This window comes from Mustela putorius, unplaced genomic scaffold (assembly GCF_011764305.1).
Source record: "Mustela putorius furo isolate JIRA1106 unplaced genomic scaffold, ASM1176430v1.1 tig00000695_pilon_pilon_pilon, whole genome shotgun sequence".
Taxonomy (NCBI): Eukaryota; Metazoa; Chordata; class Mammalia; order Carnivora; family Mustelidae; genus Mustela; species Mustela putorius.
The window spans coordinates 3,725,283-3,750,863 of record NW_025421447.1 but is presented as its reverse complement, the minus strand read 5'-3'; the positions used below and the strand labels follow the sequence as shown (position 1 = coordinate 3,750,863).

General features: G+C 46.9%; 4 protein-coding genes and 1 long non-coding RNA gene across 5 annotated transcripts; 2 read left to right on the top strand and 3 right to left on the bottom strand.

Annotated features, from left to right (window-relative positions):
* Positions 1-433: 433 nt before the first annotated feature.
* Positions 434-1,400, top strand: LOC123392915 (histone H3). The gene has a single exon (XM_045083144.1). The coding sequence runs from the start codon at positions 926-928 to the stop codon at positions 1,334-1,336; it is 411 nt and encodes a 136-aa protein (XP_044939079.1). The 5' UTR covers positions 434-925; the 3' UTR covers positions 1,337-1,400.
* Positions 1,401-1,994: 594 nt separating this feature from the next.
* LOC101670619 lies at positions 1,995-2,562 on the bottom strand. Its single transcript, XR_201121.3, has 2 exons — positions 2,458-2,562; positions 1,995-2,359 (listed from the first exon to the last, which is right to left on the bottom strand). It is a non-coding gene; the product is annotated as an uncharacterized LOC101670619 (long non-coding RNA).
* A 19,894-nt stretch (positions 2,563-22,456) lies between these two features.
* LOC101670817 (histone H2B type 2-E) lies at positions 22,457-22,962 on the bottom strand. Its single transcript, XM_045083145.1, has one exon. The coding sequence runs from the start codon at positions 22,907-22,909 to the stop codon at positions 22,529-22,531; it is 381 nt and encodes a 126-aa protein (XP_044939080.1). The 5' UTR covers positions 22,910-22,962; the 3' UTR covers positions 22,457-22,528.
* Positions 22,963-23,171: 209 nt separating this feature from the next.
* Positions 23,172-23,643, top strand: LOC101679168 (histone H2A type 2-C). Its single transcript, XM_004776832.3, has one exon. The coding sequence runs from the start codon at positions 23,237-23,239 to the stop codon at positions 23,624-23,626; it is 390 nt and encodes a 129-aa protein (XP_004776889.1). The 5' UTR covers positions 23,172-23,236; the 3' UTR covers positions 23,627-23,643.
* An 82-nt stretch (positions 23,644-23,725) lies between these two features.
* On the bottom strand, positions 23,726-24,247 carry LOC101670332 (histone H2A type 2-B). The gene has a single exon (XM_004776830.3). The coding sequence runs from the start codon at positions 24,174-24,176 to the stop codon at positions 23,784-23,786; it is 393 nt and encodes a 130-aa protein (XP_004776887.1). The 5' UTR covers positions 24,177-24,247; the 3' UTR covers positions 23,726-23,783.
* Positions 24,248-25,581: the final 1,334 nt, after the last annotated feature.

Sequence of the window (25,581 nt, the reverse complement as noted above, 5' to 3'; positions counted from 1 at the left end):
CCCTCGGAGACCCCGAGGCGAGGCGAGGGGAAGGGGTTGCTCGTCTCCCAACCCTGAGCTCTCGACCATCTTGATTTTGTTGGGTGGCTCGTAGACCTTAGGACTGGACGCAGGGAGAGGGGTACAGCCACGCTCGATTCGGTCAGGAGTACTGTCAGGCGGCTCCTGACTCAAGTCTTAAGTGGGGGACCGAGGGCGCAGCTGGCCCGCTTCCCGAGGCCTTGGCCCAACGTACACGTGCACTCCTGCCGGCCGGCAAGGGAGCGGGCAGTTTGCGGGAGTGCGGCAGACCTGGTCCTGGGCTTTCCTGAGCCGGCTGTTGGTCAAGTAAAAGTGTGGGACGGCCTTGGCAGCGGCGGTGCGGGCCTCCACTTAGCTTCCTGGAGGCGGGATCTCGCGCCCGGAAGGCGGAGGGGGGTGAGGGGATGAGGTGAGACCACTTTCCGACCTGAAAAGCCCCGACAGGCGTTCCGCCTGACGGAACGAGGGGGCTCTGCAAAGGTAACAAGGCGTTTTGGGGGACGGAGCCAACGCAAGCTTGAGGTCGAGTTGGGGAGACAGCGTGGGAAGGAACGGGGAGCCGCGTGTTCTAGGGGGTTGAAGGGCTGGGGAGGAACAACATTCTGACCCGGTTACGAGCTAACACGCCCTTCCCCCGCCCGCCGAAAAGAAAGGAAAAACAAGGTGCGGAAGGCTGTTGGCAAACTGGAGAGTGAGGAGGGCGGGCGAGGAAGGGAGGATTCTGTCCAAGCCAATGGGTGACGCCAGGGCGGGTGACGTCACGGCCAATGGGCAGGCAGCGCGGGACTTTCAAGTCTTGTCTCGCCCAATCGGAGACAGTGGGTGCCTATAAAAAGTGGGGCGGCGGGCGGAGGGGGCGTTAGTGTGGCTGCGGCGGCGCGGTTGAGGTGGTGATTTGGTTGGTATGGCTCGCACGAAGCAGACGGCCCGCAAGTCGACCGGTGGCAAGGCCCCGCGCAAGCAGCTGGCCACCAAGGCGGCCCGCAAGAGCGCGCCGGCCACGGGCGGCGTGAAAAAGCCGCACCGCTACCGGCCGGGCACCGTGGCCCTGCGGGAGATCCGGCGCTACCAGAAGTCCACCGAGCTGCTGATCCGCAAGCTGCCGTTCCAGCGGCTGGTGCGCGAGATCGCGCAGGACTTCAAGACGGACCTGCGCTTCCAGAGCTCGGCGGTCATGGCGCTGCAGGAGGCGAGCGAGGCCTACCTGGTGGGTCTGTTCGAGGACACGAACCTGTGCGCCATCCACGCCAAGCGCGTCACCATCATGCCCAAGGACATCCAGCTGGCGCGCCGCATCCGCGGGGAGCGGGCTTGAGTGAGCGCTCGGCTCGGTTCGAGGTTCCATCCCATCCAAAGGCTCTTTTCAGAGCCACCCACGACAGCACTTAGAAGAAGCTGTGCCACTTAAGTCGTCTGTCCGCTCCTTGCCGGCGGACGCTTCCCTATCGCGGGAGGGTGGGACAGACGAGTGTTCATGACCTGTGACGTAAAGGCCACGAGCCGGATCCAGGTTCCCTGTTGGCTAGCTTCCCTCTCTCGGCGGCTAGGTTCCTCCGTTTCGCTTCTGCGAAATGGCGGTGCACGCTCGCTTTACTGATTGGTGTGGGGTAGTCTTTTAGCCGCTCCACCGTGACCCAGGTTGTAAGCTGTCTGGGAAGAGAAAATGGGATTTCATGGTCGAGATAGGCCCGAGACAACGGAGTTTCTGTGCGACGCTAGAGACTTGACATCCAGTGGGCACCCCGGCTGGCTTTTTTTTTTTTTTTTTTTAAGATTATTTATTTATTGACAGATCACAAGTAGGCAGAGAGACGGGGAAGCTGGCTCCCCGCCGAGCAGAGAGCCCGATGTGGGGCTTGATCCCAGGATCCTGAGATCATGACCTGAGCCGAAGACAGAGTCTTTAACCCACTGAGCCACCCAGGGGCCCCCTGGCTGGCTTTTTTAAGCCACGGGGAGTCGCGCGGCGTCGCTGTGCGCGGACGACCTCCACATCCCAGTCGGAAGTGGCCCCGAAAGGCGCGGCGCTCTGGCTGGGGTGGGAAATCGCCACCTTCGTATGGCCCGACCTCCGCCGCGTCGAGATCTGGATTCCTGAGCTTTACTAGCGGGTTGGGTGTCAGTAATGCCCAGGCTTCTCAGATCAACCGGATTTTGCTGGTCCAAAGTCCCTTGTGGGCCTGAGCGACTTTGCCAGAGGTCTTAAGTCCTTGACGTTCTCATTTTCCCCAATCCTGTCCCCACCTCAAGGCAGGTAGTATGGGCAGCTCCAAGCAGAAATGGACCAGAGGACAAAGAGGGGCCGGCTTCTGCAGCCCGGCATTCAGTTCTGACAGTCCTGTGGGTTTCAATAAAAAGAGCGGCAGTCGCCGGAAGGTTCAAAGACCGCCTTAACCAAGGCCCCTCCCCGCGATCTTTGCTGATTGGTACCGTTACCTGCTCACGTCCGCAGCAGGAGACTCCTGTTCCTCCAGAACAACCCCAGATGCAGACAGAAAACTTTGTGCATGTAGTAGAGGAGTTGTCCAGCGCGGGGCGCTCGTAGTTCAAGCTCTTGGGCAGCTGGAACCAATGGGAGGCGCACAACCCGCTCTGCTCCTCCCTTTCCGTGATTATATTTGGCGGCCCTAGAATCTGTGAGGGCAGAGACCAGTTTATCTCCGACGGGCGATTCGTACACCAGATGAAAGTGGAAGATACCTTTTGGTATCTTAGAAACGAGTCGGTTGGGGCCTTGGAAAGCCGGCACTGCGCAAGACTCAGCAGCAAGTGTGTGGGTGGCCCCTCTTTGAACAGCACTTATTTGCACCAGGAAAAGGCCAAGAGTTTGTGTTTTTGTTCACAGGTAAAACCATTAGAGACTGGTGGAAATTCAATGAGAACAGAAACTGAGGAAGAAAGACTTGAAAATTTTTTTGCCTTTTTGCAAGGAGTGTGGGGTGGGGGGGAAAGAGAGAGCAGTATGGATTTTAGCTCCGGTTTTCACCCCCAGACTCAGATTTTCATAGTCCCTATTATGAGTTGAATTGTGTCTCCTGCCCTCTTCCCCATATTCTTTTTTTTTTTTAACCTCAGAGAAAGAGAGAGGGAGAGCAAGCACAGGCAGACAGAATGGCAGGCAGAGGTGGAAGCAGGCTCCCCGCTGAGCAAGGAGCCCGATGTGGGACTCGATCCGAGGACGCCGGGATCATGATCTGAGCCGAAGGCAGCTGCTTAACCAACTGAGCCACCCAGGCGGCCCAACCCCATATTCTTATCTTGAAGCTCTAACTCCTAGTACCTCAGAATATGACTATACTTAAGGCCATATAGGACTTCTAAAGAGGCATTTAAGTTAAAATGTCATTGAGGGGGCACCTGGGTGGCTCATTTGATTCAGTATCTGCTTCAGCTCAGATCGTGATCCCAGGTGGGATCAGTCCCACACTGGGCTCCCTGCTGAGTGGAGAGCCTGCTTCTCCCTCTCCTGCTTCCTTTGCTTGTGCTTCTCTTTCAAGTGAAACAAAAGAAAGAAAAAAGGAAAGGGAGGAAGTAGGGAGAGAGGGAAGAGGGGGAGGGCGGAAGAAGGGAAGGAAAGGAATGTATGTCATTAGGATGTGCCCTAATCCAATATGAGTAGTGTCTTTTTTATAAGAAAAGGAGACTGGGGGTAACTGGGTGTCTCCGTTAGCCGACAGACTCCTGGTTTTGACTGAGGTCATGATGCCTCAGGGCTATGCCTGAGGGCTATGAGGCTATGCCTGAGGGCTATAAGGCAGCCCTGCGCTCAGCTGGAGAGTCTGCTTGAGATGCTTTTCCTCTCGCTCTTTCCTTCCCCTGCTCTCGCATGAACTTGCGTGGGTCATCTCTCTAAAATAAAGTAAATCTTTAAGAAAACAACAAAAGAAGAGGAGATCGGGACACAGCCAACACAGAGAGACAACCATAAGGGGACAGAGGGAGAATCTGGCAGCCATCTGCAAGCTCAGGAGAAGCCTCAGAAGAAATCAAACCCTATGACAAAGAGATCTTGGACTTCCAGCCTCTAGAACTGTGATTAAATAAATTTCTGTTGCTTGAGCCACCCAGTCTGTGGTATTTTGTTAGGGCAGCCCTAGGGGATCAATACAGGCTCCAGGGTCTCAGTCCCTGTACGTGATGGCATCCTCTGTGACTTAGTTATAAGCAGAAGCAACAGTGACTTAGAGCTGTGCAGAGATGACAGCTTTGCACCCAGCATCTCAGCCACTGGAATTTGTTTTCAAAGGTGCAGTCTGAAGTTCTCAGGGGAAGAATTACTTCCAAAGTGTCAGAGCCATTAGTGTCTGAGTAGATGCCTGAGTGTGTGACTTTCCACGTCGGAACCATTCCTTCCCAGGATTACCCACCTTGAACTGATACTAAGTCAGATTTGAAAGCAAGATACCAATAATCTAAAATACCAAAGATACCCAAGACCTGCCCATGGCCCTGAGATTGAAGGACAGCCCATGTGTGTCTTTCATGGCTAAGATAGGGGCTCCTAGCTTAATGAGAATGGTCAGGATGTGCCTTCACCCCTCTCATGTTTCTACCCAGTTCTCTTCCTCTCACCACAACAGTGGAGTGCTCACTCATCAAACTCAAAGATTGCAGGATGTGGAAGGAAAACAGTGAATGAAAGCAGAAGACGAAGAGCACTGGGGAATTAGGACCTGGTCCCTCACTGGTATTGGACAGTAGAGGCCCTCCCTGGTTGGTGTTAACTGGTTTCCTGTCAAAGGTGAGACACAACGGCAGGTCTGGGTCTTGACAATGGAAGGGTTCTCTCCTCAGCCTGACTGAGCCCCCTACCCTCACATAGGGCTAGCAAACTAAAAGCAGTATACAAACTCATTTTCTGAGGAAGTGGGACCTATTAACTCAATATTTCTCACCCAGCAGAGGGTCAGGTCTTGTCAGGACACTGCTGTCTTACCTATCAGCTGCCATCTTGGAGATCTGCCCCCACAGGGCTAGGGCCACAGAATCTGATTCTCACTGTAAGCATCTTTGGGGAGGACTACAAGGAACTCTCCACTGTCTTCAAGGGCTTCCCAAACTGCCACAGGCATTTTAGTGACAACTTTGACACCTGTTTGGTAGTAGGACAGAGCTGACATTCCTGCCACTATTCTGTGAAATCCAAACTTCCTAGGAAATGTTTGGAATGTCTTTGTTGGTTTGAGAAACTAGGGGTGAAGTAGTACCAAAATATTTTTATGTTATTATTAAAATCTTATTGTTTTAGGTACATAATTTCAAACTAGTCATAAAGAAAAAGGCAAAAGGTGTCTACGGCCATACCACCCTGAACGCGCCTGATCTCATCTGATCTCAGAAGCTAAGCAGGGTTGGGCCTGGTTAGTACTTGGATGGGAGAAAAAGTCAAAAGGCAATTCATGTTCTCTTCAAAAGTCTCATCACAAAATTTGAAGGAAAACGAAAAAGTCTCATCATGTTCAACCTGGTTCTTGGAAAGATCTGCCATGGAAAAGATCTGCCATGGAACTAGTATTGGGTTTTTTGTTTTTGTTTTTAAAATTCATTTATTTCTTAGAGAGAGAGAAAGTGTGTGCTCACGTGGGACAGAAAGGCAGAAGGAGAAACTCTAGCAAACTCCATGCTGAGCGCAGAGTCCAACACAGGGCTCAGTCTCACAATCCTGAGATCACGACCTGAGCTGAAACCAAGAGTCTGGTGCTTAACCAACTACATCACCCAGGTGCCCCAGAACTGGTATTGTTAATTGGACTTTGGGTCCTTTAATCAAAGCTAAGGGTGGCTTCGGCTATGGCAGTGACTAGGAGAAGACATAGATGAATTGATGGATTGGAGGGACTTGTAGAAGGATAAATCTTGTAAGATTTGGTGATGTAAAAAAAAAAAAAAAAAAGTTGGTGATGTAGGCATTTGGAGAATAGGAGAGAAAAAGGAGCTTTTCCCTGACCTGAGGAACTAGGAGATAATGGGAAAATTCACTTAGGTGAAGAATTCAGGGAAAACAAACTTTGGTTTTTTTGGAACCAAGAAGTTGCTTAAAGGCTTTCTGAACTGGTGTTGAGAATTCCATTAACTGTCCAGAGGAATATATTCACTGGGAGTTAAGAATATTAATCTATTCAGTAGGAGGGGGTCAGCTGGAGATACTCTGGGGGAAGCTCCTAGCAGAAGGATAAGGGAATAAGGGCTAACAGACGGCAGGGGATTTGATGAGATCTAGCCATGGGTCTGGGAAAAGAGAAGAGGACTGAGGCAGCCAGAGACTGATGGGGCTAGGAAAGGAAGGGAATGCCAATAGACAGAAGGATAGCTGGAGATCGATGAGGGCTACCTGGACAACATTTGTCCCAGGGAGGCAAAGGTGAGAGCAACAGGGCCATCTTGTACATGCCATTCAGAAATGATGACAACCACTGTGTTCATCAAGTTTGGTCACTTCCGACTAAGCCTGTTATTTCATCTTTCTTTTAATCACCATGACAACCCTGCAAGGCAGGTAGGTGTTTTATCATTTTATAGAGTAGGAAGCTTAAAGTGTTTGGCCTAGGCTCCCCCAGCTAGTGAGTGCCATGGCCAGGGATTCTCACCAAGATTCTGGGACTCCAAAGTTCACATTCCAAAGCAGAAAAGACTAAGTGAAGAACACATACTGGAAGCTGGAGGGGGCGGTCAGGAACAGGAAGTTCATGATGTATAGGATTGAGGGACTCGTTGATTCAATGGACTCATTACCCATAGGCCACCTGTCTCTACCACTATCAAGGAAGAAAAAATTTCCACCCAGTGCCAGAGTTGAGCTTCATACTCTTTCCATCTCCTCCACCCTATTATCCTCAACATGAAATGCATGCCCTTGTGTCATGATCAGTACAGAGAAGCAGAGGCCAAGGACAAGGCCACAGACTTGAGTTTGAGTCCTGGCTCTGCCTCTTTCTACCTAGGACACTGTGGCAAGATGCTTCATCTCACCAGGCCTCAGTTCCTCATCGGTAAAATGGGGACACTGGTACCTGCCTGCTGGTGGTATCTGGAGACATTTAAGGAAACAGTTCCCATAAAGTGACCACCACAAGTCTGATCCAAAATAAACAACAGAAAAAAAATTAATAAGATTATTAGCTATTCAGAAAAGTCTAAACAAAATTATAAAGGTAAATACCGTTACAGCTCCTAAATTGCAAACCTTCTCTGGCTTTTCATTGGATGTTCATCAGCCATTCCCCTAACCCCACTCATTTGTTCTCATCCAACTTAATGTCTGCAATTTGCAATTCCTCTCATGACTTGGCATAACCCTTTCTTCTGTCCAGATACGTTCCCCTCCTTGGTGGACCTACTGTTTAGTCTGTACAATTCAGTCCTGTGAAGCTTTCCTCATGTGCACCCCACCGCAACCCCTACTCCTCCTTCTCAGACCAACAGCACTTTCCCCAGTTTCTAACAAGTGTATACTCTCCTCTGGTTTTAGCACCAGGATTCATTTATGCTCCTAGTTCCCCATCAGACTCTGAGTTCTGTCAGGATGGGCGTGTTGTCCTATTCATCTCTGTAAGGCAGCATCCTGACTGCCTCAGTGGTCAGGAAATGCCTGATGAGGGACCTGAAGACCTCAGACTCTGAATCCTTACTCAGAAGGACACAGCACCCAGTATCTACCCACCTCCACACCACCTTTCAGGAAATTCTCGGGAATTTGCTGGTCAGAATCAGGTCTAGCCTGCACCCTGGAAGGAACTTCCTGCGGGTCAGTCCCAGAAGAGGGTAGAATATAGCTGTCCTGGGCTGTGACAATTGTCCACAAATGGCTGAAGTCCACCATTAGCCAGCTTCTGGTGACCTTAGCTAAAGGCAGAGTTCACCACTGCCAGTGCCCTCAGTGGGTGATCAGTGCTTCAGGGGAGATGCTTTAGGGAGGGGTACAAATTTGGGGGTAGACTGAATAGTCCCCCACCAAGACGTCCACATCCTGATCCCAGCGACCTGAGAATCTGTGACCTTAACTGGCAAAAGGGACTTCGCAAGTGTGATTAAATTCAGGACCTGGAGGTGGGGAGACTAACATGGATGGGTGGACCCTAAATATCATCATAACAGGCCATATTAGAAAGAGGCAAGAGGCCTCATGGGGGGAAGAAAATGCAATGACAGAAGCAGAGATTGGATGCTGAGGCCAGGTGCCAAGAAATGCCAGTGGCCTCTAGAAGCTAGAAGAGACAGGAATGGATTCTCCTTCTGGAGCCTTTAGAAGGAATAAGTCCTTCTGACACGGAATGTAGTACCTTAAGACTCATTTGGGGCTCCTGACCTTGAGAACTGTAAGAGAATAAATTTGTGCTGTTTTAAGCCTCTAAATTTAGGGTAATCTGTTAAAGCAGGATTAGGAAACATCCCATCATTTCATTCATGAAAGATTCTTGTAATTTGGTGGGGAGGGAGTGTTAAGAGTGATGAGGAGCAGAGCAGGAAGTGTACTTGGAGGAAAGAAGATGGCAGAGGAGAAAAAAGGGGTCGGGAATGGGAGACGGTGCCCCGCAGTGAGCAGACTGGCTCCTTCATAGGCCTACCCAGCCTCCCCGACCTGCTCAGTCCTAAATTCCTCAGGGCGTCTCCATCTCCACTAGTGGCACTGAGCACCCCTAGATGGTGGTTGACCTCCCCCAGTCCTGGACCTCTGTGGGCTCCTTGACGCCATGTCCGGGCAGGAAGAACCCCGACAGGCTTCACTGGGGGCTGGCAACAGCAGCAAGCTCTTCGCATTCTGGGGACAGCTCACACCCCAACTGCTGCTAGAAGCCAGTGAGGGTGTCTGAGCGCTCCCAAACAGACCACCACAAACTTGGTAGCTGAAAATAACCAAAATTTCTTCTCTCACTGTTCTGAAATCAAAGTATCAGCTGGGCCAGGCTTTCTCCAAACTTCTAGGGAAGAATCCTCCCTTGGCTCTTTCAGCTTCTAGTGGCTCCTGGCTTTCCTTGGCTTACAGCAACAAAACTCCAGTCTCTGCCTGCGTCTTCAGATGGCCGCCTTCCCCGGGTCTTGTGCCCAACTTTCCCACTCCTTTCCCTTGTCCCACCCTAAATCCAGCGGGATTTCACCTAAAGATCCTTAATTACATCTGCAAAGGCCCTCTTTCTAAATAAGGTCATATTCTGAGCTTCCAGGAGGATATGACTTCTGGGAGGACACTAGTCAACCCCCTGCACGTGTTGAGTCAGGGCCTCTTAGGAGGTCCTTCTGGAAGCAGGCCTTCCAGAGACTTCCCATGATCTTCCCTCTCTAAGTGTCCCTGTGCTCTCCATCTCCAAAAGGTCCTTCTGTCAGTCAGGGATACCTGAGTATAAACCAAGAGCAGCAGATCACATTTTTGCTAACACTCCCTGTGTCCAGACAGTGTGGGGGTCACAAGGGAGTCTATGTCTCCACTTAGGGAACTCCAGGCTTCAGAGCAGTACATGGAAAGTCCTTTGGTCCTTGGCTAGTTACCTGCAGTAACCAGGAGAAAGCCCAAACTGTCTGGGCAACTAGGCAACGTTCCTCAGGAAAAGAAAAGACATGGAGCTAGAAAAAGGTCTCAGTGTTGCAGCTGGAATATCTATAAAATAGTGACAGCAAATGTACATACCTCATAGAGTTACCACAGGGATAAAATGAGATAAATACAGTTCATCCAAAGTACTTAGGGCAGAATCTCAACATGGCAATACCTCAATAAATTATTACTCATTTCATTATGATAAATACTAACCAATACAAGTCCTAGATCTTTACCTTGGGAAACTCACAATCACAATGTAGAAAGACTAACACCCAGGAAACAATTGGTAGATCAGTAGCATCTAGACATTCTTGTAGACTGTGACCCAGAAAACAAGAATACTTGGGTTCCTGGATGTCTCATGACTTACAAAAGCCTTTCCTTTATATCCTCTCATTTGATTCTACAAGAACCCTGGTAAGGAGGTAGGGCTTTTCAGTCCTGTTTTACAGATGGGGAAATTTCTGGTGAATGTAACCCCTGGGGTTACGGGTCACCCAGCTAAGAAGGGGCCAGGCTGGAATTTGAGCCTAGGTTTCGTGTTTTGCTTTTCTTTTGTATTTGGGTCAGGATTTCAGAGGAAGGTGATACACACATGGATACAAATATCATCAATATTTGTACTGTAGGGAAGAGAAAACAATTTTCCCTCTATCCTTTTGCCTTCTTAGCTGGGACTCCTATAATAAAAGACAGATTAACAAGAGAAAATCAAACAAGTTTATTAATATGGATACCTCATGGATACATGGGAGATGCCTGAGAAAAAATAACTAATTCCCCGAGGTGGTTTGGAATTCAGACATAAATACCACCTTAGTAGTGAAAGGGGAGGAGGCCTGGAGGCCTCTTAGTGGAGAGTAAATGCCTTTTAGGAAAGATGAACAGGCCCTTAGAAGAATTCACGGGAGGTATGCTAGTTTCTGAGGATGTTTGCCTGGCTGTGGGGTCCAGTTCTCCTGGGATAAGGGGCAGTCTTTTCTATTTGATGAAATTCCCAAGAAAGGGATTTGTGACAACTGAGTTCCTTTTCTGCCTTTCGGCAGGTGTGGTTAGAGAAAGTCTGTCCTTGCATTTGCTGTTTTACAAGTGCCTGCAGCTCAAAATAGTCAGTATGCCAAAGTAGCACCTATTGGGGGAATATGTTCTGTGATGCTTCAGTACAGTACAACAGACCTCTCTTGACCTCAACTCACAGTACAAAATACATTTTCCATTGCCTATATATTTTTTTAAGATTTTATTTATTTATTTGACAGGCAGAGATCACAAGCAGGCAGAGAGGCAGGCAGAGGGGGAGGGGCAAGCAGACCCCCTGCAGAGCAGAGAGCCCGATGCGGGGCTCAATCCCAGGACCCTGAGATCATGACCTGAGCCAAAGGCAGAGGCTTAATTCACTGAGCCACCCAGGCGCCATTGCCTATATTCTTAATATAAATTGCAATGTGTTTCACAAAATGATACTTCCTGTTTGCAATATACTCTGTTTTATGCTTTTTAAAAAAGGGAAAAGGAAAAAGGTGATCTCTATCAAGTAAATCGATTTCATAACCCACTAACGGGTATACTTAGGAAAACACTGTCCAGAGGAAACTATGAAGAATAAAGTCAAAATCATCTTACTTATTGTTAAAGTCTTAATATTTCTCTGAACAGGGCCCCTGGACCTCTCTGTGCTTGTACACAACCCGTGCCTGACTCTGTAGGAAGGTGATACCCACCTCAGCAGCTACAATGGAAGCCATATTGCGGCAGGTGACAACGGGAGATGCAGGTTGAGCTCTGTGGGAGCTGAGAGGGAAAGGGTCATTCCAGCTGAGCAAATAAGGATGGCGATAGTTTGCGCTGGGCTCTAAAGAATAATTAAGGTTTGAGACATGCTCAGACTGGGGGCAAGGGGAAGGTGGTGTACTCCAGGCAGAAGAGACAGGAAAAACAAAGACGGAAGAACTGCTATGGGGCCACATGTAGCTTGGGCAAAGGACAGTGATGAGAAGGGAGCTTTTAGGGGCAGCTGCCTGGCTCAGTCAGTGGAACATGAGACAAAACTTTCTCTTTCTTACTTTTTTTTTTTTTTTTTTTTTTTAAGATTTAGTATTTATTAGAGAGAGAGAGACAGAAAAAGAAAGCAGGGGGAGGGGCAGAGGGAGAGAGGGAATCCTGAAGCAGAGCCCCAGGTGGGGCTTGATACCAGAATCCTGAGATCACGACCTGAGCTGAAATCAAGAGTTGGCTGCTTCACTGACTGAGCCACCTAGGCACCCCCCTGAGCATGTGACTCTTGATTTCGGGGTTGTGAGTTTGAGCCCATGTTGGGTACAGATTTACTTTAAAAAAAAAAAATCTTGGGGGAAAAAAAAAAGAGATTTTAGTACTGGGGACTCAATGCCAAACTAGGGAGGGGCTAGTTTTATTCTAGAAACAATGTTGGAGCAAAGGATAGGGATAGGCAATATACAGGAGAACAAACACAAAAGCTATCAAACTCATGTAAAGATGCTTGAATTCATTAACAATTAAAGGAACAAAAATGAAAATAATGAGATATCACTTAACACCAGAGAGGGGGAAAAACTCAGAGAGTTGGATGATGCAAGGGTTGGCCTGGAAGTGGGCTCAGAGGAGGGCTGATGTCATGGTGCTGGAAGTCTGGGATGACTATTGTGGAGGTGAGCCTGGTACTCTTCATTCAATTAGTAAATAGATCTGGGGTGGGGCGCCTGGGTGGCTCAGTGGGTTAAAGCCTCTGCCTTCGGCTCAGGTCATGATCCCAGGGTCCTAGGATTGAGCCCCGAATCGGGCTCTCTGCTCAGTGGGGAGCCTGCTTCCTCCTCCCTCTCTGCCTGCCTCTCTGCTTACTTGTGATCTCTGTCTGTCAAATAAATAAATACAATCTTTAAAAAAAAAAATAGATAGATGGGTTGCTCAGTCAGTTGAGCATCCTACTCTTGATTTCGGCTCAGGTCATGATCTCAGGGTGGTGAGTTTGAGCCTGTGATGGGCTCCAAGCTCAGTGGGAAGAGTCTGTTTGGGATTCTCTCCCTCCCCGTCTGCTCTTCCCCTTCTCACTCACTCACCCTCTATCACCAAAATAAATAAATAAAATCTTAAAAAAAAAAAAAAAAAAATAAACAGATCCTAATAACCAGAGTTGTGCTCCTTGATTTTTATCCAAAAGATAGTTACATAGGTCCATAAGGGAAATGTACAGTGATGTTCCTTGCAGCACTTTTTGTGATGGGGAAGTGGAGCAAACCCTGGTGTTTGTCACTGAGAGCGTGGAGATAAGGTGATGTCGGCTCATCGTAGTGTAATGCAGCAAGTTCAGTCCACACATTGAACATTCACAACACAACGTGGGGGCAGAGATGCGGGTTCAGCTTTGTGGGGGTTGAGCAGGAAAGGCCAATTCTTATTTTGTTTGTTTGTTTGTTTGTTTTAAGGTTTTATTTATTTATTTAACAAAATAAATGTCAAATCACGACAGCACTTAGGTACATTCTCAGAAAGTAGAAATTAACTAGAACCAAGAAAATAAAAACACATTCTGCTGTTCATCAGGCTGGGAAAACAGAGATCTAGCGAGCTGAAGAATTAGCAGGAGACATCTCTCCCAAGGACATGCTGCAGCTAGAGTCATGATCCCTTCTTTGAGGGATCACTGCTTCTCTTACTCCCTGAGAAACCTGTTCTAAAAATCATAGACAACCAGAACCTTCGCTGTTTGAAAGCACATCAGCAAGAATGAAACATCCCCATTCCTGCTGAGAGGACCCAAATCACTTTGACACAGAGCATCAGCCTTGATCTTAGACCAGGTACGAAAACTACAATAAGAGGTTTCTAAACACAACATTCCACCTTTATCTTAACTTCGTGGTTTCCAAGGAAACAGGATCCTGGAAGTACTTCAAAGCCTCATTCTGATGTCCATCCTTTCACACAGCCCTGCTTTTCTTTAAGCCCATCAAAACCCTCCACTCCAGGCTTCCTCACAACCTACATTAACTCTGTTTTTTCCTTTGTTTGGTGAGACACATCACAGTTTTTTGGTGTGTGTTCTCCCTCTTTGAAAACTAGTCCATAAACCTGGCTTGTTAGACTAAGTGGTGCTTGTAGCTTGATTAACATAGGATTTTTTTTCAATTTTTAATTTTTTCAGCACTCCTACATTTTTGGTTATTTCTAATATTTTTAGAAATATTAGTGCTTATACGTGCTGCATCAATGTTTTGCTTCTTTGACTTAGTCATACAGTGTAATGTCTGAAAGGAGACTCTGGCTTTTAATCCTGGCTCGGCCACTTCCCGACCCTATGACTGAACCATGTTACTTCACTTCTGGAAATAATGAGGATAAACTGAGTTAATCCATGCAAAGCATTTAAAACATCATCTGGCACCAAGGAAGAATACATAAGCCATAGAAAAAATATATAAAGCTGCACGTTCTGCAGCTTTTTAGTTTATGTTTTTAAATAATAGTAATAGACTCACAGGAAGTTGCCAAAATAGTACAAAGAGTTCCATGTGCTCTTCACTTAGTGTCTCCCAATGGTGACATGTTATGTATCTGTAATACAATATCAAAACCAGGCAATTGACATTGGTAGATTATGTTAACTAATATGCAGGCCTTAATTACTGCTTACAAGTTTTTTAACCTTCATTTATGTGGGTGTGCGCATGTCATTCTATGCAATTTTTGTCCCTGTATGAACTTGTGTAAATCAATTATCTCAAAAGAACTTGCGAGCGTCTTCCCAACCACCTCCCATCTCCCCCCCATCACCTGGAAACCATTAATCTATTAATCTCTGTAGTTGTGTTATTTCAAGAATGCCATATAGATGAAATAAATAGTATGCAATGATAATTATTTTAATGCCTAGAAAGCAATACACTTTTTGTAAGAACACGGAGAGGGTAAATTAAGATTGTCGGCAAGGGAGTAAAGAATGAACATACAAAGGAAAAATAAATAAGAAAAGGGGCCAATGGTTCCACTAAATGTATTCAGCAAATGTAGGAATAGAGCCTTAGATTATGTGTGATCTGAAAAATTTTTTAAAAGATTTTATTTATTTATTTGACAGACAGAGATCACAAGTAGGCAGAGAGGCAGGCAGAGAGAGAGAGGAGGAAGCAGGCTCCCCACCGAGCAGAGAGCCCGATGCAGGACTTGATTCCAGGACTCCGAGATCATGACCCGAGCCAAAGGCGGAGGATCAACCCATGAGCTACCCAGGCGCCCTGAAAATTTTTTTTTAAATATGAATAAAATTTAAGAGCATCAATTTATTCTGCATGTCTCAGTCAGAATAAAAATAAGAAGGTCAAAATAACCTTCCCTAAGTATTACTCTTGACTTGCCCAGTAACCTATAAAACTGTCCAGGGCCAGCTTTACATACTCTCTTCTAAGTTCACACTCCTCAGTGACCTAGTCCTCTTCAAGCCCTCCTGGTCCAGCTAAGCACCAAATCTCCAACTGAGGCCTCATCAGCAAGGTTGACTAGTCAGGAAAATCACTTTGAAACATCTCTTTAAAAGTTATGTTCACAATTTTTTTAAAGGCGTATTGCTTTCTTTTTTTATTATGATTTTATTTATTTATTTGACAGAGAGAGAGAACAGAAGCAAGGGGGAGCGGCGGGCAGAGGGAGAGGGAGAGAGAGAAGCACTGAGCACGGAGCCTGATGCGGGACTCGATCCCAGGACCCTGGGATCATGACCTGAGCTGGAGGCAGACACTTAACCGACTTAGCCACCCATGTGCCCCAGTGTTCACCTTTTTTTTTTTTTTTTAAGATTTTATTTATTTATTTGACAGAGATCACAAGTAGGCAGAGAGGCAGGCAGAGATCGAGGGGGAAGCAGGCTCCCTGCCGAGCAGAGAGCCAGATGCGGGGACGATGTTCACCATTTTTTAAGTGATTGTATTTTTCTTGAGACTGGGAGTAGGAGAGTCCCAGTCCCTGCACTGGAGGTCCACACATAAACCCCAAGAGTGTCTGGGGTTCATTGCTGCTTTCTAGGTTGAGGGCTGGTTATCCTGTTGAAGATTTTTTAAACTGTTTTTCAGAATTAACTAAAATGAACTGAGGGTCTAGTAGTGGCCAAGTGGTAGGATAAGTATTTGAAACATGTTATTTTCACCAAAAATATTCTCACAGCACTCACTGGGGCTTTTTTTTTTCCCTTTAAAGCCTATAACCCCACTACCCAAATAACCTCTACTCATAATGATTTCAAGCATTGATCAAAAATTCAAATGATATTGAAAGACATAAAGAGTAAAAGCCTCCTTCTGGCCTAACCAAACTCTTCTCCTTATCGGTAGCCAGCATTGTTAGTTTTATCACGTGAAATTCCAGAAAAATGTTTCATGCACGTACACATGCCTACACACCAGTACACATGCACCATTTTTATTTACACCAAAAGGTATCCTATCACTTTCTTTTCACCTGCTAAAACATATTTAAGTAGACTCTAAGTGTCTACTATTAAAAATAATAGTAAAAAATAATTTTTTTCAATCATTCTAATTAATAAATTGAGAAATTCCAGAGTATCATTTTGCAGCCTCTAACGAATTAAAAGATCGAACCATTAAACAGCAACAGATGTTATCTCAGAAAGGGAAGCAATCAGACATTGTGGGTTTCCTAATAGAAGGGAAAAAAAATAGCACCACTTACATATCAGTCTTTCCAGAGAGTGTAAAAGTGAACCTAAGACTAGTCAAGGCTCTGCTCCCTGTACTCCATCTGTTTCTACAGGAAATGTAGAGGGACAGGAGATCCTGATAACCTACCCCACAGGGAAGCCATTGGCAAAATCCTAATTGGAAAACTCAACAGGAAAAACAACCCAGTCTCTCCAACAAAGAAACTAGAAGGAAAAAAGAGATGAGTGGCAAACAGATATTAGAGTTGAAAGACATGTCAACCAACCATTGTATATAGAACTTTTGGGGTTCAGATTCAAGCAAAGCCTTTCTTCAAGCTGTGACATGCAGATTAATTTTAACACCAACCGGATATTTGATGAATTGAGGAACTATTGTTAATTATTTTCAATGTGACTTGCTATTGTGGTCCTTATCTTTTAGAGATACACAAAGAAATATTTATGGATGAAATAATACGGTATCTGGGATCTGCCTCAAAATGATACAGGACAGACAGTCTTAAGTTTGGTAATTGATCAAGTTGGATAATGAGTACCTTGCCCTCTCTGTATATGTTTTAATTTCTCAATTATCGAGAATTAAAAATACAGGGATACCTGGGTGGCTCAATCTGTTGAGCATCTGTCTTTGGTTCCTGTCACAGTCCTAGGGTCCTGGGATCAAGCCCCACATCAGACCCTCTGCTCAGTGGGGAGTGTACTTCTTCCTCTGTGCGCTCTCTCTCTCAATAAAGAAATAAAATATTTTTTTAAAAGAATTAAAAATACATTTTCAATAAAAAGTTGCTATTTACCATCCCTGTATGAATATCTTGAAGTCTTTTGTTTGAAGTCTTTTGTTTTGTATTTGTATATGAAAAGGGAATTACGATAGTTGTTGTCATATTACCCAGTAGAACATTTGCACCACATTCTTCTGCCACTAACAGTGTATAAGACTACCCCATTTCTCTAGCCCTAACCAGCACAGGGCATTAGCAAACCTCTACATTTGACCAGTTATAAATCTCACAGTCCCCTCGGAATCTCACGGTCCTCTCTGAGCACTGTGTGGCTGTTATCAGCCTGGAAAGCCTGATGGGGCCATTTCTACATTCAGGGAAGCCCTGTTGCAGTGACTGGATACTCATTTGAGGATCAAGGTGCCATCGGCCCCACACGGTACTTGAATAGGCATACAGCCTGTGGTCCCTGAGATGGGCTTTCCTGCTTTCAATGCCATTCGGCTCCTTTCTGTCTCCCAGCAGACCACCTGGTATCTAACAAATACTCAACAAATTACTGAGTGGAAAAAATGACATAATGAGATCATATCTAGCAATGCTTAGGAGTCAGGAAAGAGGAATGGTCCTAGAGAGACTGTCTTACAGAACTTAATACTATCACTATCAATAGATACTTAAAAACTTTTACACAATTTGTAAATACAGATTTCCCATCACCCATGTGAATGATGAAATGTAGTCTCCCCAGGCACAGGGACAGTCTCCCAGTTTAGGGTCACTTACTGAGAACTAAATAGAGCTGGCCCTCAGGCTTACCCTCTTTGCGGTAAATTCTGATTGGCCATATTGTGAGCTATGCGGTCCCCAGACCACGCTGCAAAGCCAAATATGGCATAAGAATTACTGATAAAGTTTTACTTTTTTTGTTTCATTTATTTTCTTGTGAAAGCCCAACTGAGGCAGTGAGGGAGACCACTGGAGGTTTATGAGCAGGTGGGTGATGAGATCGGCTCTGTGCTTGGAAGGCTGTGCTAGCTGTGGAACCTGGAATGGATGTGAGAGGTGTGAGCCCAGGAGAGGGGAAGTGTAACCCTAACACTTTCTCCCACTCAAACAGAATATATTTGTGCATAGGTCTCGTGCCCCATCTGAGATCCTTCCCAATTGAGGGCAAAAAGTTTATTGTGTTCATCTGTGGAACTATTACGATAGAAAATTGGAGTGTATTACAAAGTGGAAGAACTGGAATCCAGCTATCCATCAGCAAGTGAACAGAGGGCGCCTGGGTGGCTCAGTGGGTTAAGCATCTGCCTTGGGCTCAGGTCTTGGTGCCAGGGTCTCGGGATCAAGCCCCTCATTGGGCTCCCTCCCTGCTTAGTGGGAAATCTGATTCTCCCTCTGCCCCTCTCCCTACTCATGCTCTCTCTCTGTTTCAGAAGTAAATAAATAAAATCTCTTAAAAAAAAAAAAAAAGGAATTTGAGTGAAAGAAGCCAGACACAAAGGATACACGCTGTAGGATTCTAGTTACATAAAACTTTAGAAGTCGAACTATCTCTAATAGCAGTGGATATTATATGTAATAACCAGTGGTTGCCTGAGGGCAGGGATGGGGGCAAAGTAGGTCATTGGTGAAGGGGGCAGAGAGAAGAATTATGAAGGGAGACTAGGAAATTCTGGGGGTGGGGTGATGCATATGTTCATTATTTTCAGTGTAGTGATGTTTTCATTGGTATATAATGTATGTATGTCAAAGCTTAGCAAATTATACTTTAAACATGCAGTTTATTGAATGCCAATTATAACTCAATAATGTTAAAAAAAAAAGTACAGGTGGATATGGTAGAAAAATGAAGGAAGGAAGGTAGAAAAAAGAAGGTGTCCCTTGAGCTGGAAGATAGAGCTTTGGCTTGAAAAGAATGCTCTGGCCAAGCCAGAAGGAAGGGGCAGTCCAGTCCAGACCTGAGCAAAATAGGCTTAGTGGAAGGTGAGCAGACCCTTTTCAGTAGAGCAGAAAATCTCCCTAACCTCGCAGGGGACCAGTAGGAAACAGAGCTATAAAAGCAGGGAGAGGCGGATTCTGGAGAGTTTTGAACATCAAGGTTTTTGTTTTGTTTTGTTTTGTTTTGTTTGTTTTCTCGTTTTGTTTTGTGTTTTAGGGGCCGGTGGAGAGGGGCAGAGGGACAGGGAGACAGAGGAGAATCTTAAGCAGGCTCTGTGCAGGCATCCCGGGCTCAATCTCACAACCCTGACATCAATGACCTGAGCAGAAATCAAGAGTCAGATGCTTAACAAACCGAGCCACCCAGGCACCCTTGAATATCAAGCTTTTCTTTTTTTTTTTTTTTTTTAGATTTTTATTTATTTATTTGACAGAGAGAGAGAAAGAGATCACAAGTAGGCAGAGAGAGAGGGGAAGCAGGCTCCCTGCCGAGTAGAGAGCCTGATGCAGGACTCGATCCCAGGACCCTGAGATCATGACCTGAGCCGAAGGCAGAGGCTTAACCCACTGAGCCACCCAGGCACCCTGAATATCAACCTTTTTAAAAGCATACATTGGACTGCAGTTCCATCACTCACTTCCCCACTGATCCAGGACAAGTTCACTTCTCTGAGACTCTGTTTCCTCCAACTATAAAATAAGGATGATAATAGCGGAACCTACTTTCACAGTGGTTGTGAAGATGAAATGAGGCAACGCAGGTAAAGCCCTTGGCTGAGGACCCTGGAAACAGTTAAGCGCTCAATGAGTAGAAGTAATTATTATTATAACAATGACTATTATTAACCCTAACATAAGCAAATGTATACAGATGTTTGACAGGAGGAAAAAGTGATCAAAGAGGATCTTTAGGATTAAACTCACCATCCCTAAATTAGCTCCCCTCCAGAGTTAAAATTCCAAATTCCAAATTCATCTTTTCCCCCTTCCCCGCTCTACAACTTCCTTCCTAATAAACACTATGCCCAGATGGAGCCTGAAACCAGTGACCAAGACTCTCTCATACTAGTAAAGGGATTCCAGCAGGTAAGTAAGTTGAGGTATGGCCTCTGGGTTGGAGACCCAGAACCCCCCAGTCCCAACCCCAGGGATTTCAGCCACCACCACTGTCACCACCATAGATTTATACACAGGATGCATCCTAAAGAGAATAAAGCAGGTGATATTCCTTTTAATTTTCATTTTAAAGCCTAAACAGTCCCCCTCCCCAACACCAAACTCCAGGGAGGGGTCCAAGGCGTCTAGAGATTGATCTTACTTCCTCAAATCCCTTAAACCCTGAACTAGGAGTTTATTCTCTGGAGCATCTGAAGAGAAGCCTCTTTGTGCCTCAGTTTCCTCATCTATAAAATGGGAGATAATAATGGTGACTATTTCATGAGGTTCTTGTGAGGGTTAATTATGTATAAAGGCTTAGACCTGTTGTCTGGTCCATGGTAAGTGCTCTATAGATGTTAAACATTTTTAAGGATTTCATTTCTTCTGTCTTGTTTATAATGCTTCTTATTTGCGGTAATGTCTTTTTAAGTGACTAGGCCTCATAACAAGCTACTTCAGCCCCAGTGCACCTCTTGGGTAGAAGTAAGTTTGGCCAATGGCTTATAAGTAGTCATCCACCAAGTCAGAGGCAAACAGCTTTTCCACAGACCCAGCAGTAGTTTTATCTAACTTCATTTAATGAGAGAATATATCACAGATAAAAGGAATCCAGGCAAGCTTTTAAATTAATGGGTAATTTTATTAATAACAACAGCATCTACACATATTTGAAAACACATGTAGGAAACATAAGATTAATTCAGTTTACAATAATGTTTGGAGTCCACTTGAATTCGTGAAACCCTTAGGATCAACTCCAGGACCCCTTAGCCAAAAGTAGAGTTGAATAGCTGATCAGACCATCAGTGTCTTCATCAGCAAAAATCAAGGCTTGGACAGAAGGAGTGAACATTCTGTATTTGCACGAAATAAAACTAAAATGCAATTGTCTGCGCATTTAAGGATACAAAGGTGAACAATGTTAACTGCATGACCAGCGAACCAATTCCTTTGCTTTTCTCAACCTCCTCTGTAAAAGGGGGTTATTTGGCCTTGACTTTCTTGCAGTGTCTATCTTTACAGGGTTTCCTGATAAGTGAGAAGATGAGTATAAATTGAAAGCTCATCTTCCATGGGGAACAGAGTATCAGGATGGATACGGTGGGTGTCAGAAAAGGAGATGGGAAAAGGATCTTTCCAGCGACCAATACTCTGAATTTAATGAAAATCCAAGAGAGGATACACCACCAGAAGCATAATGGGAAAACTACCACAACCACCATTTTGGTGCAGAAAAGGAATCTTAACCTAGGCCTCCTCAGAGCTAATGCCCTGAAGGGACCCTGGACTGACTTGCCAAAGAGCTCCAAAAACATTTCTGTTTTCATCTTCACATTTATCGAATGCAAATGAACGGCACACATCATCCACGGAAGCAATTAAGAAAGGGATGGGGTGGGGAAATTAATTTGACAAATATTAATTAAGAATTTAAGTGTCCACCATGTGCCAGGCAGACTGTCGCTGATAATTTAGCAGAAAACCAGACCAACAAAGTCTCTGTTAAGGGCTTAAGGAGAAAGACCATTAATAAGAAAATAAACGAACCGGACAATTTCTGACAGCTGCTAGGAGGAAGAGAAAACAATGAGATCAGATGATAGGCAGGAACGAGACGCAAATTCCTGAGTGGGACGTGGAAAGGTCTCCGAGAGGTGACTTTTTGAGCCCAGCCCTAAATGACCAGCGCCTTGCAGTGACGCAAGGCCGGGGCGTTCCGAGACTAGAAAATTAAATGCAAAAACGATCCACAAACCGAGAAATAATTGGGATGTCAAAGCCCCAAAGCAAGCGTCGGAAACCAGAATCTACGAATTCCGGAGAGGGCGCGCGATTTTGAATATTCATGTCGTCCAATCAGGGAAAGGCTAAGACCCAGCAGCGAAGGCTCCACCCTCAGTGCCCAGACCGCTGGTATCACCGGAGGCCACACCGCAGGGCAGAAGTGGTGACTGGACGCCCGCAGCTGCCAAACACTCAGAATTCTTCAAGGCTCTGACGCAATGTCCTCGGGACCTGGGTTTAGTTGTCCTGGGGCCCTCCTTAATAGTGAAGATGACCGAAACCACTCATTTCGTTTTAGAACACCGATGGAACGTACACCCAACAGAGTCACCAGGACACAATAGTCTGGGGATGGAAGTTGAGAAGCGGATTTCCGTATTCTAACACGAAAAGAACTTGTAAGAAAACTAAGCAGTTGCGGGGTTAAGACGCGCCCCAGATTAAAAAGCAAAGACAGTCACGCGCCAAGATCTCATGTAGGAAAGGCTTAAAAAGCTACGTGTACCATCTTCCAGGATCTTTCACAAGTAGAGTAACTTACTTTGTGGGAGCAAGTGAGGGAAAATAAGTGAACAAAGCTCTTTTCTGGTGATTAGGTGGGTGGCTCTGAAAAGAGCCTTTGGAGTCAAGCGGCGGCGACTCATACGAGCGCCGTGTCCCGGCAGGGACTCACTTAGAGCTGGTGTACTTGGTGACCGCCTTGGTGCCCTCGGACACGGCGTGCTTGGCCAGCTCGCCGGGCAGCAGCAGGCGCACGGCCGTCTGGATCTCCCGCGACGTGATGGTGGAGCGCTTGTTGTAATGCGCCAGGCGGGAGGCCTCGCCGGCGATGCGCTCGAAGATGTCGTTGACGAAGGAGTTCATGATGCCCATGGCCTTGGACGAGATGCCGGTGTCCGGGTGCACCTGCTTGAGCACCTTGTACACGTAGATGGAGTAACTCTCCTTGCGGCTGCGCTTGCGCTTCTTGCCGTCCTTCTTCTGGGCTTTGGTGACAGCCTTTTTCGAGCCCTTCTTGGGCGCGGGAGCGGATTTGGCCGGCTCAGGCATTATAAAACACCACACGGGTTAGCAAAGAAAAGAAGTGCGAGAATGGGCGGGCCTGATCCTTTTATAACCACCGTATGCAAATTAGGGCTCCAAAAGCCCTTAGTTTCTATTGGACCTTGTAGGAACCTTGTGTTATCAGCAATGACTACGTAACAACACCTACTCTTGCCCTCATTGGCCAGTTCTGGAGCCAATTTAGGACCAATGAAAAGCTCGTTCATGACCCCACCCCTAGCAAAGCTTATAAAGGCTTTTCAATCGCAGACATTTCAATTTTGTTTTGTTGTGCGGTTTCGTGGTTCTGGTGTTTTAGCTTCACAGTCAATCATGTCTGGTCGTGGCAAGCAAGGAGGCAAGGCCCGCGCCAAGGCCAAGTCGCGGTCGTCTCGCGCCGGCCTGCAGTTCCCGGTGGGCCGAGTGCACCGGCTGCTGCGCAAGGGCAACTACGCCGAGCGGGTGGGGGCCGGCGCGCCGGTGTACATGGCGGCGGTGCTGGAGTACCTGACGGCGGAGATCCTGGAGCTGGCGGGGAACGCGGCCCGAGACAACAAGAAGACGCGCATCATCCCGCGCCACCTCCAGCTGGCCATCCGCAACGACGAGGAGCTCAACAAGCTGTTGGGCAAAGTCACCATCGCCCAGGGCGGCGTCCTGCCCAACATCCAGGCCGTTCTCTTACCAAAAAAAACTGAAAGCCACAAAGCCAAAAGTAAATAAAACCCTGACAAGCCAAAGACCAAAGGCTCTTTTTAGAGCCACCCAAGTTTTCAAAAAAAGAGCTAATGCGCTATTTCGTTATCAGCCCCTCCGTTGACGTTTTGGTGGCTCTTAAAAGAGCCTTTGGGGTTAGTGGGGATGGTCTCGACCTTCCTAATTATTTATTCTTGCCAGGCTTGTGACTCTCCGTTTTCTTGGGCAACAAAACTGCCTGGATATTGGGCAGGACGCCGCCCTGCGCAATGGTGACACCCCCAAGTAACTTGTTGAGCTCTTCGTCATTTCTCACGGCTAGCTGCAAATGGCGAGGGATGATGCGCGTCTTCTTGTTGTCTCGGGCCGCGTTCCCCGCCAGCTCCAGGATCTCCGCCGTCAGGTACTCCAGCACCGCGGCCAGGTACACCGGCGCGCCGGCCCCCACCCGCTCGGCGTAGTTGCCCTTGCGCAGCAGCCGGTGCACTCGGCCCACCGGGAACTGCAGGCCGGCGCGAGACGACCGTGATTTGGCCTTGGCGCGAGCTTTGCCTCCCTGCTTTCCGCGTCCTGACATTACGGCCAAATTGCAGTTACAGCTTCTTATTCAAGGAGAAGGAAGTGGAAAGGATAACCAATTTGGTGTAATTTATAAGAGCTACCGGGAGGGGTAAAGGGAAGTAGCCCAGTGAAACAGCCAATAGGAAGGCGGAAAGCAGCCTCTTCGTTTGAATCCTGCACTACGAGGAAATGACGGATTTCGTAAGTACCTACCAATCGCTGGGAGCCACATTAAAGCCCCTTATTTGCATGCCAGGATTTTTAAAGAAAGAAGGCTTTCGGACCAAACGCTGTTTTGTTTTGCCTTTTACTGAATGGGGATTTTCTTGTTTCCAGTTTAGAGAAGGGCGGGGGTCGTTTTCTCCGCCGCCCCCTCCCCCTTCACAGTTAGAGCTAGAAGAACAATCATAAGAAGGACCCACAGGGTCTCCAGAGAGCCTTCAGCAAATTGCTCCCACTCGAGGATACGGATTCTGAATCTGATTATCCCCTTGAGCTTTAAGTTATCCTCAAGTCTCGCCTTTTCTGTCTTCACAGCCAGACTTCCAAAAGAATATGTTACTAAGGCCGTCCGCTTTCTCTGCAATGGAATAGTGGCCTTTGGTGTGGTTTCGCCTCCTCCCCCTACCCCGCCCCCAGCCGCCTACGCTCTTCCGAATCCACGTAACCAAGGACTGGACATCTGTCTTCCTGCTCTTGACCTCCAGGAGGCAACCGATACCGCCTTGAAACTTGCTGCCTTGGCTTTCAAAATGTCTTCCGATTTCCCTCCTCCTGCTCCTTTTTCTCTGCCCGTCCCTACAATCCGGTGTCCGTCTGGGCTCTGCCTCCTACCCAACACCTGCCTCCACCCTTCACTCTTCCCGGGGAGTCTTCCCACTTCCATGCTTTCAATTATAGACATCCAGATTTGTCCCGGAAGCTTAGACCCTGACCCCAAACTGCTTACCGGGTACTTCAGCCCATTTGTCCCAACAGTTCGAACTCTCCAAAAGGCCCCAGTCGCCTCTGTTTGCTCTTTCTCTGAATACAACCTAAGCCAGTGTCTTCCTTTATCTGCATCTCAACAGCACATCCGGTCACTTCCCTAACATCTCTTCAGCCTTTTCGCCGTGCTCTTGTCTGCCTCCCCACTGCTCGCTTAGACTTCAGCAACAGCCCAGCAGATTTGTTTTCCTTCATCCTCCAGACGCCTTCTAGAGAAATCTTTACTGAGAATCTTGTTTCCTTCTCCTCAGCTTCCCACCCTGGAGTGTTCTACACCTCTCACCACCATTTGCATTCTAGAATGCTACAAAAAATAGACAGGGCACCTGGGTGGCTCAGTGGGTTAAGACTCTGCTTTCGGCTCAGGTCATGATCTCAGGGTCCTGGGATCGAGTTCTGCATGGGGCTCCCTGCTTGGCAGGGAGCCTGCTTCC

Coding starts and splice junctions, on each gene's coding strand:
- LOC123392915 (XM_045083144.1), top strand. CDS start 926: ATGGCTCGCACGAAGCAGACGGCCCGCAAGTCGACCGGTGGCAAGGCC.
- LOC101670817 (XM_045083145.1), bottom strand. CDS start 22,909: ATGCCTGAGCCGGCCAAATCCGCTCCCGCGCCCAAGAAGGGCTCGAAA.
- LOC101679168 (XM_004776832.3), top strand. CDS start 23,237: ATGTCTGGTCGTGGCAAGCAAGGAGGCAAGGCCCGCGCCAAGGCCAAG.
- LOC101670332 (XM_004776830.3), bottom strand. CDS start 24,176: ATGTCAGGACGCGGAAAGCAGGGAGGCAAAGCTCGCGCCAAGGCCAAA.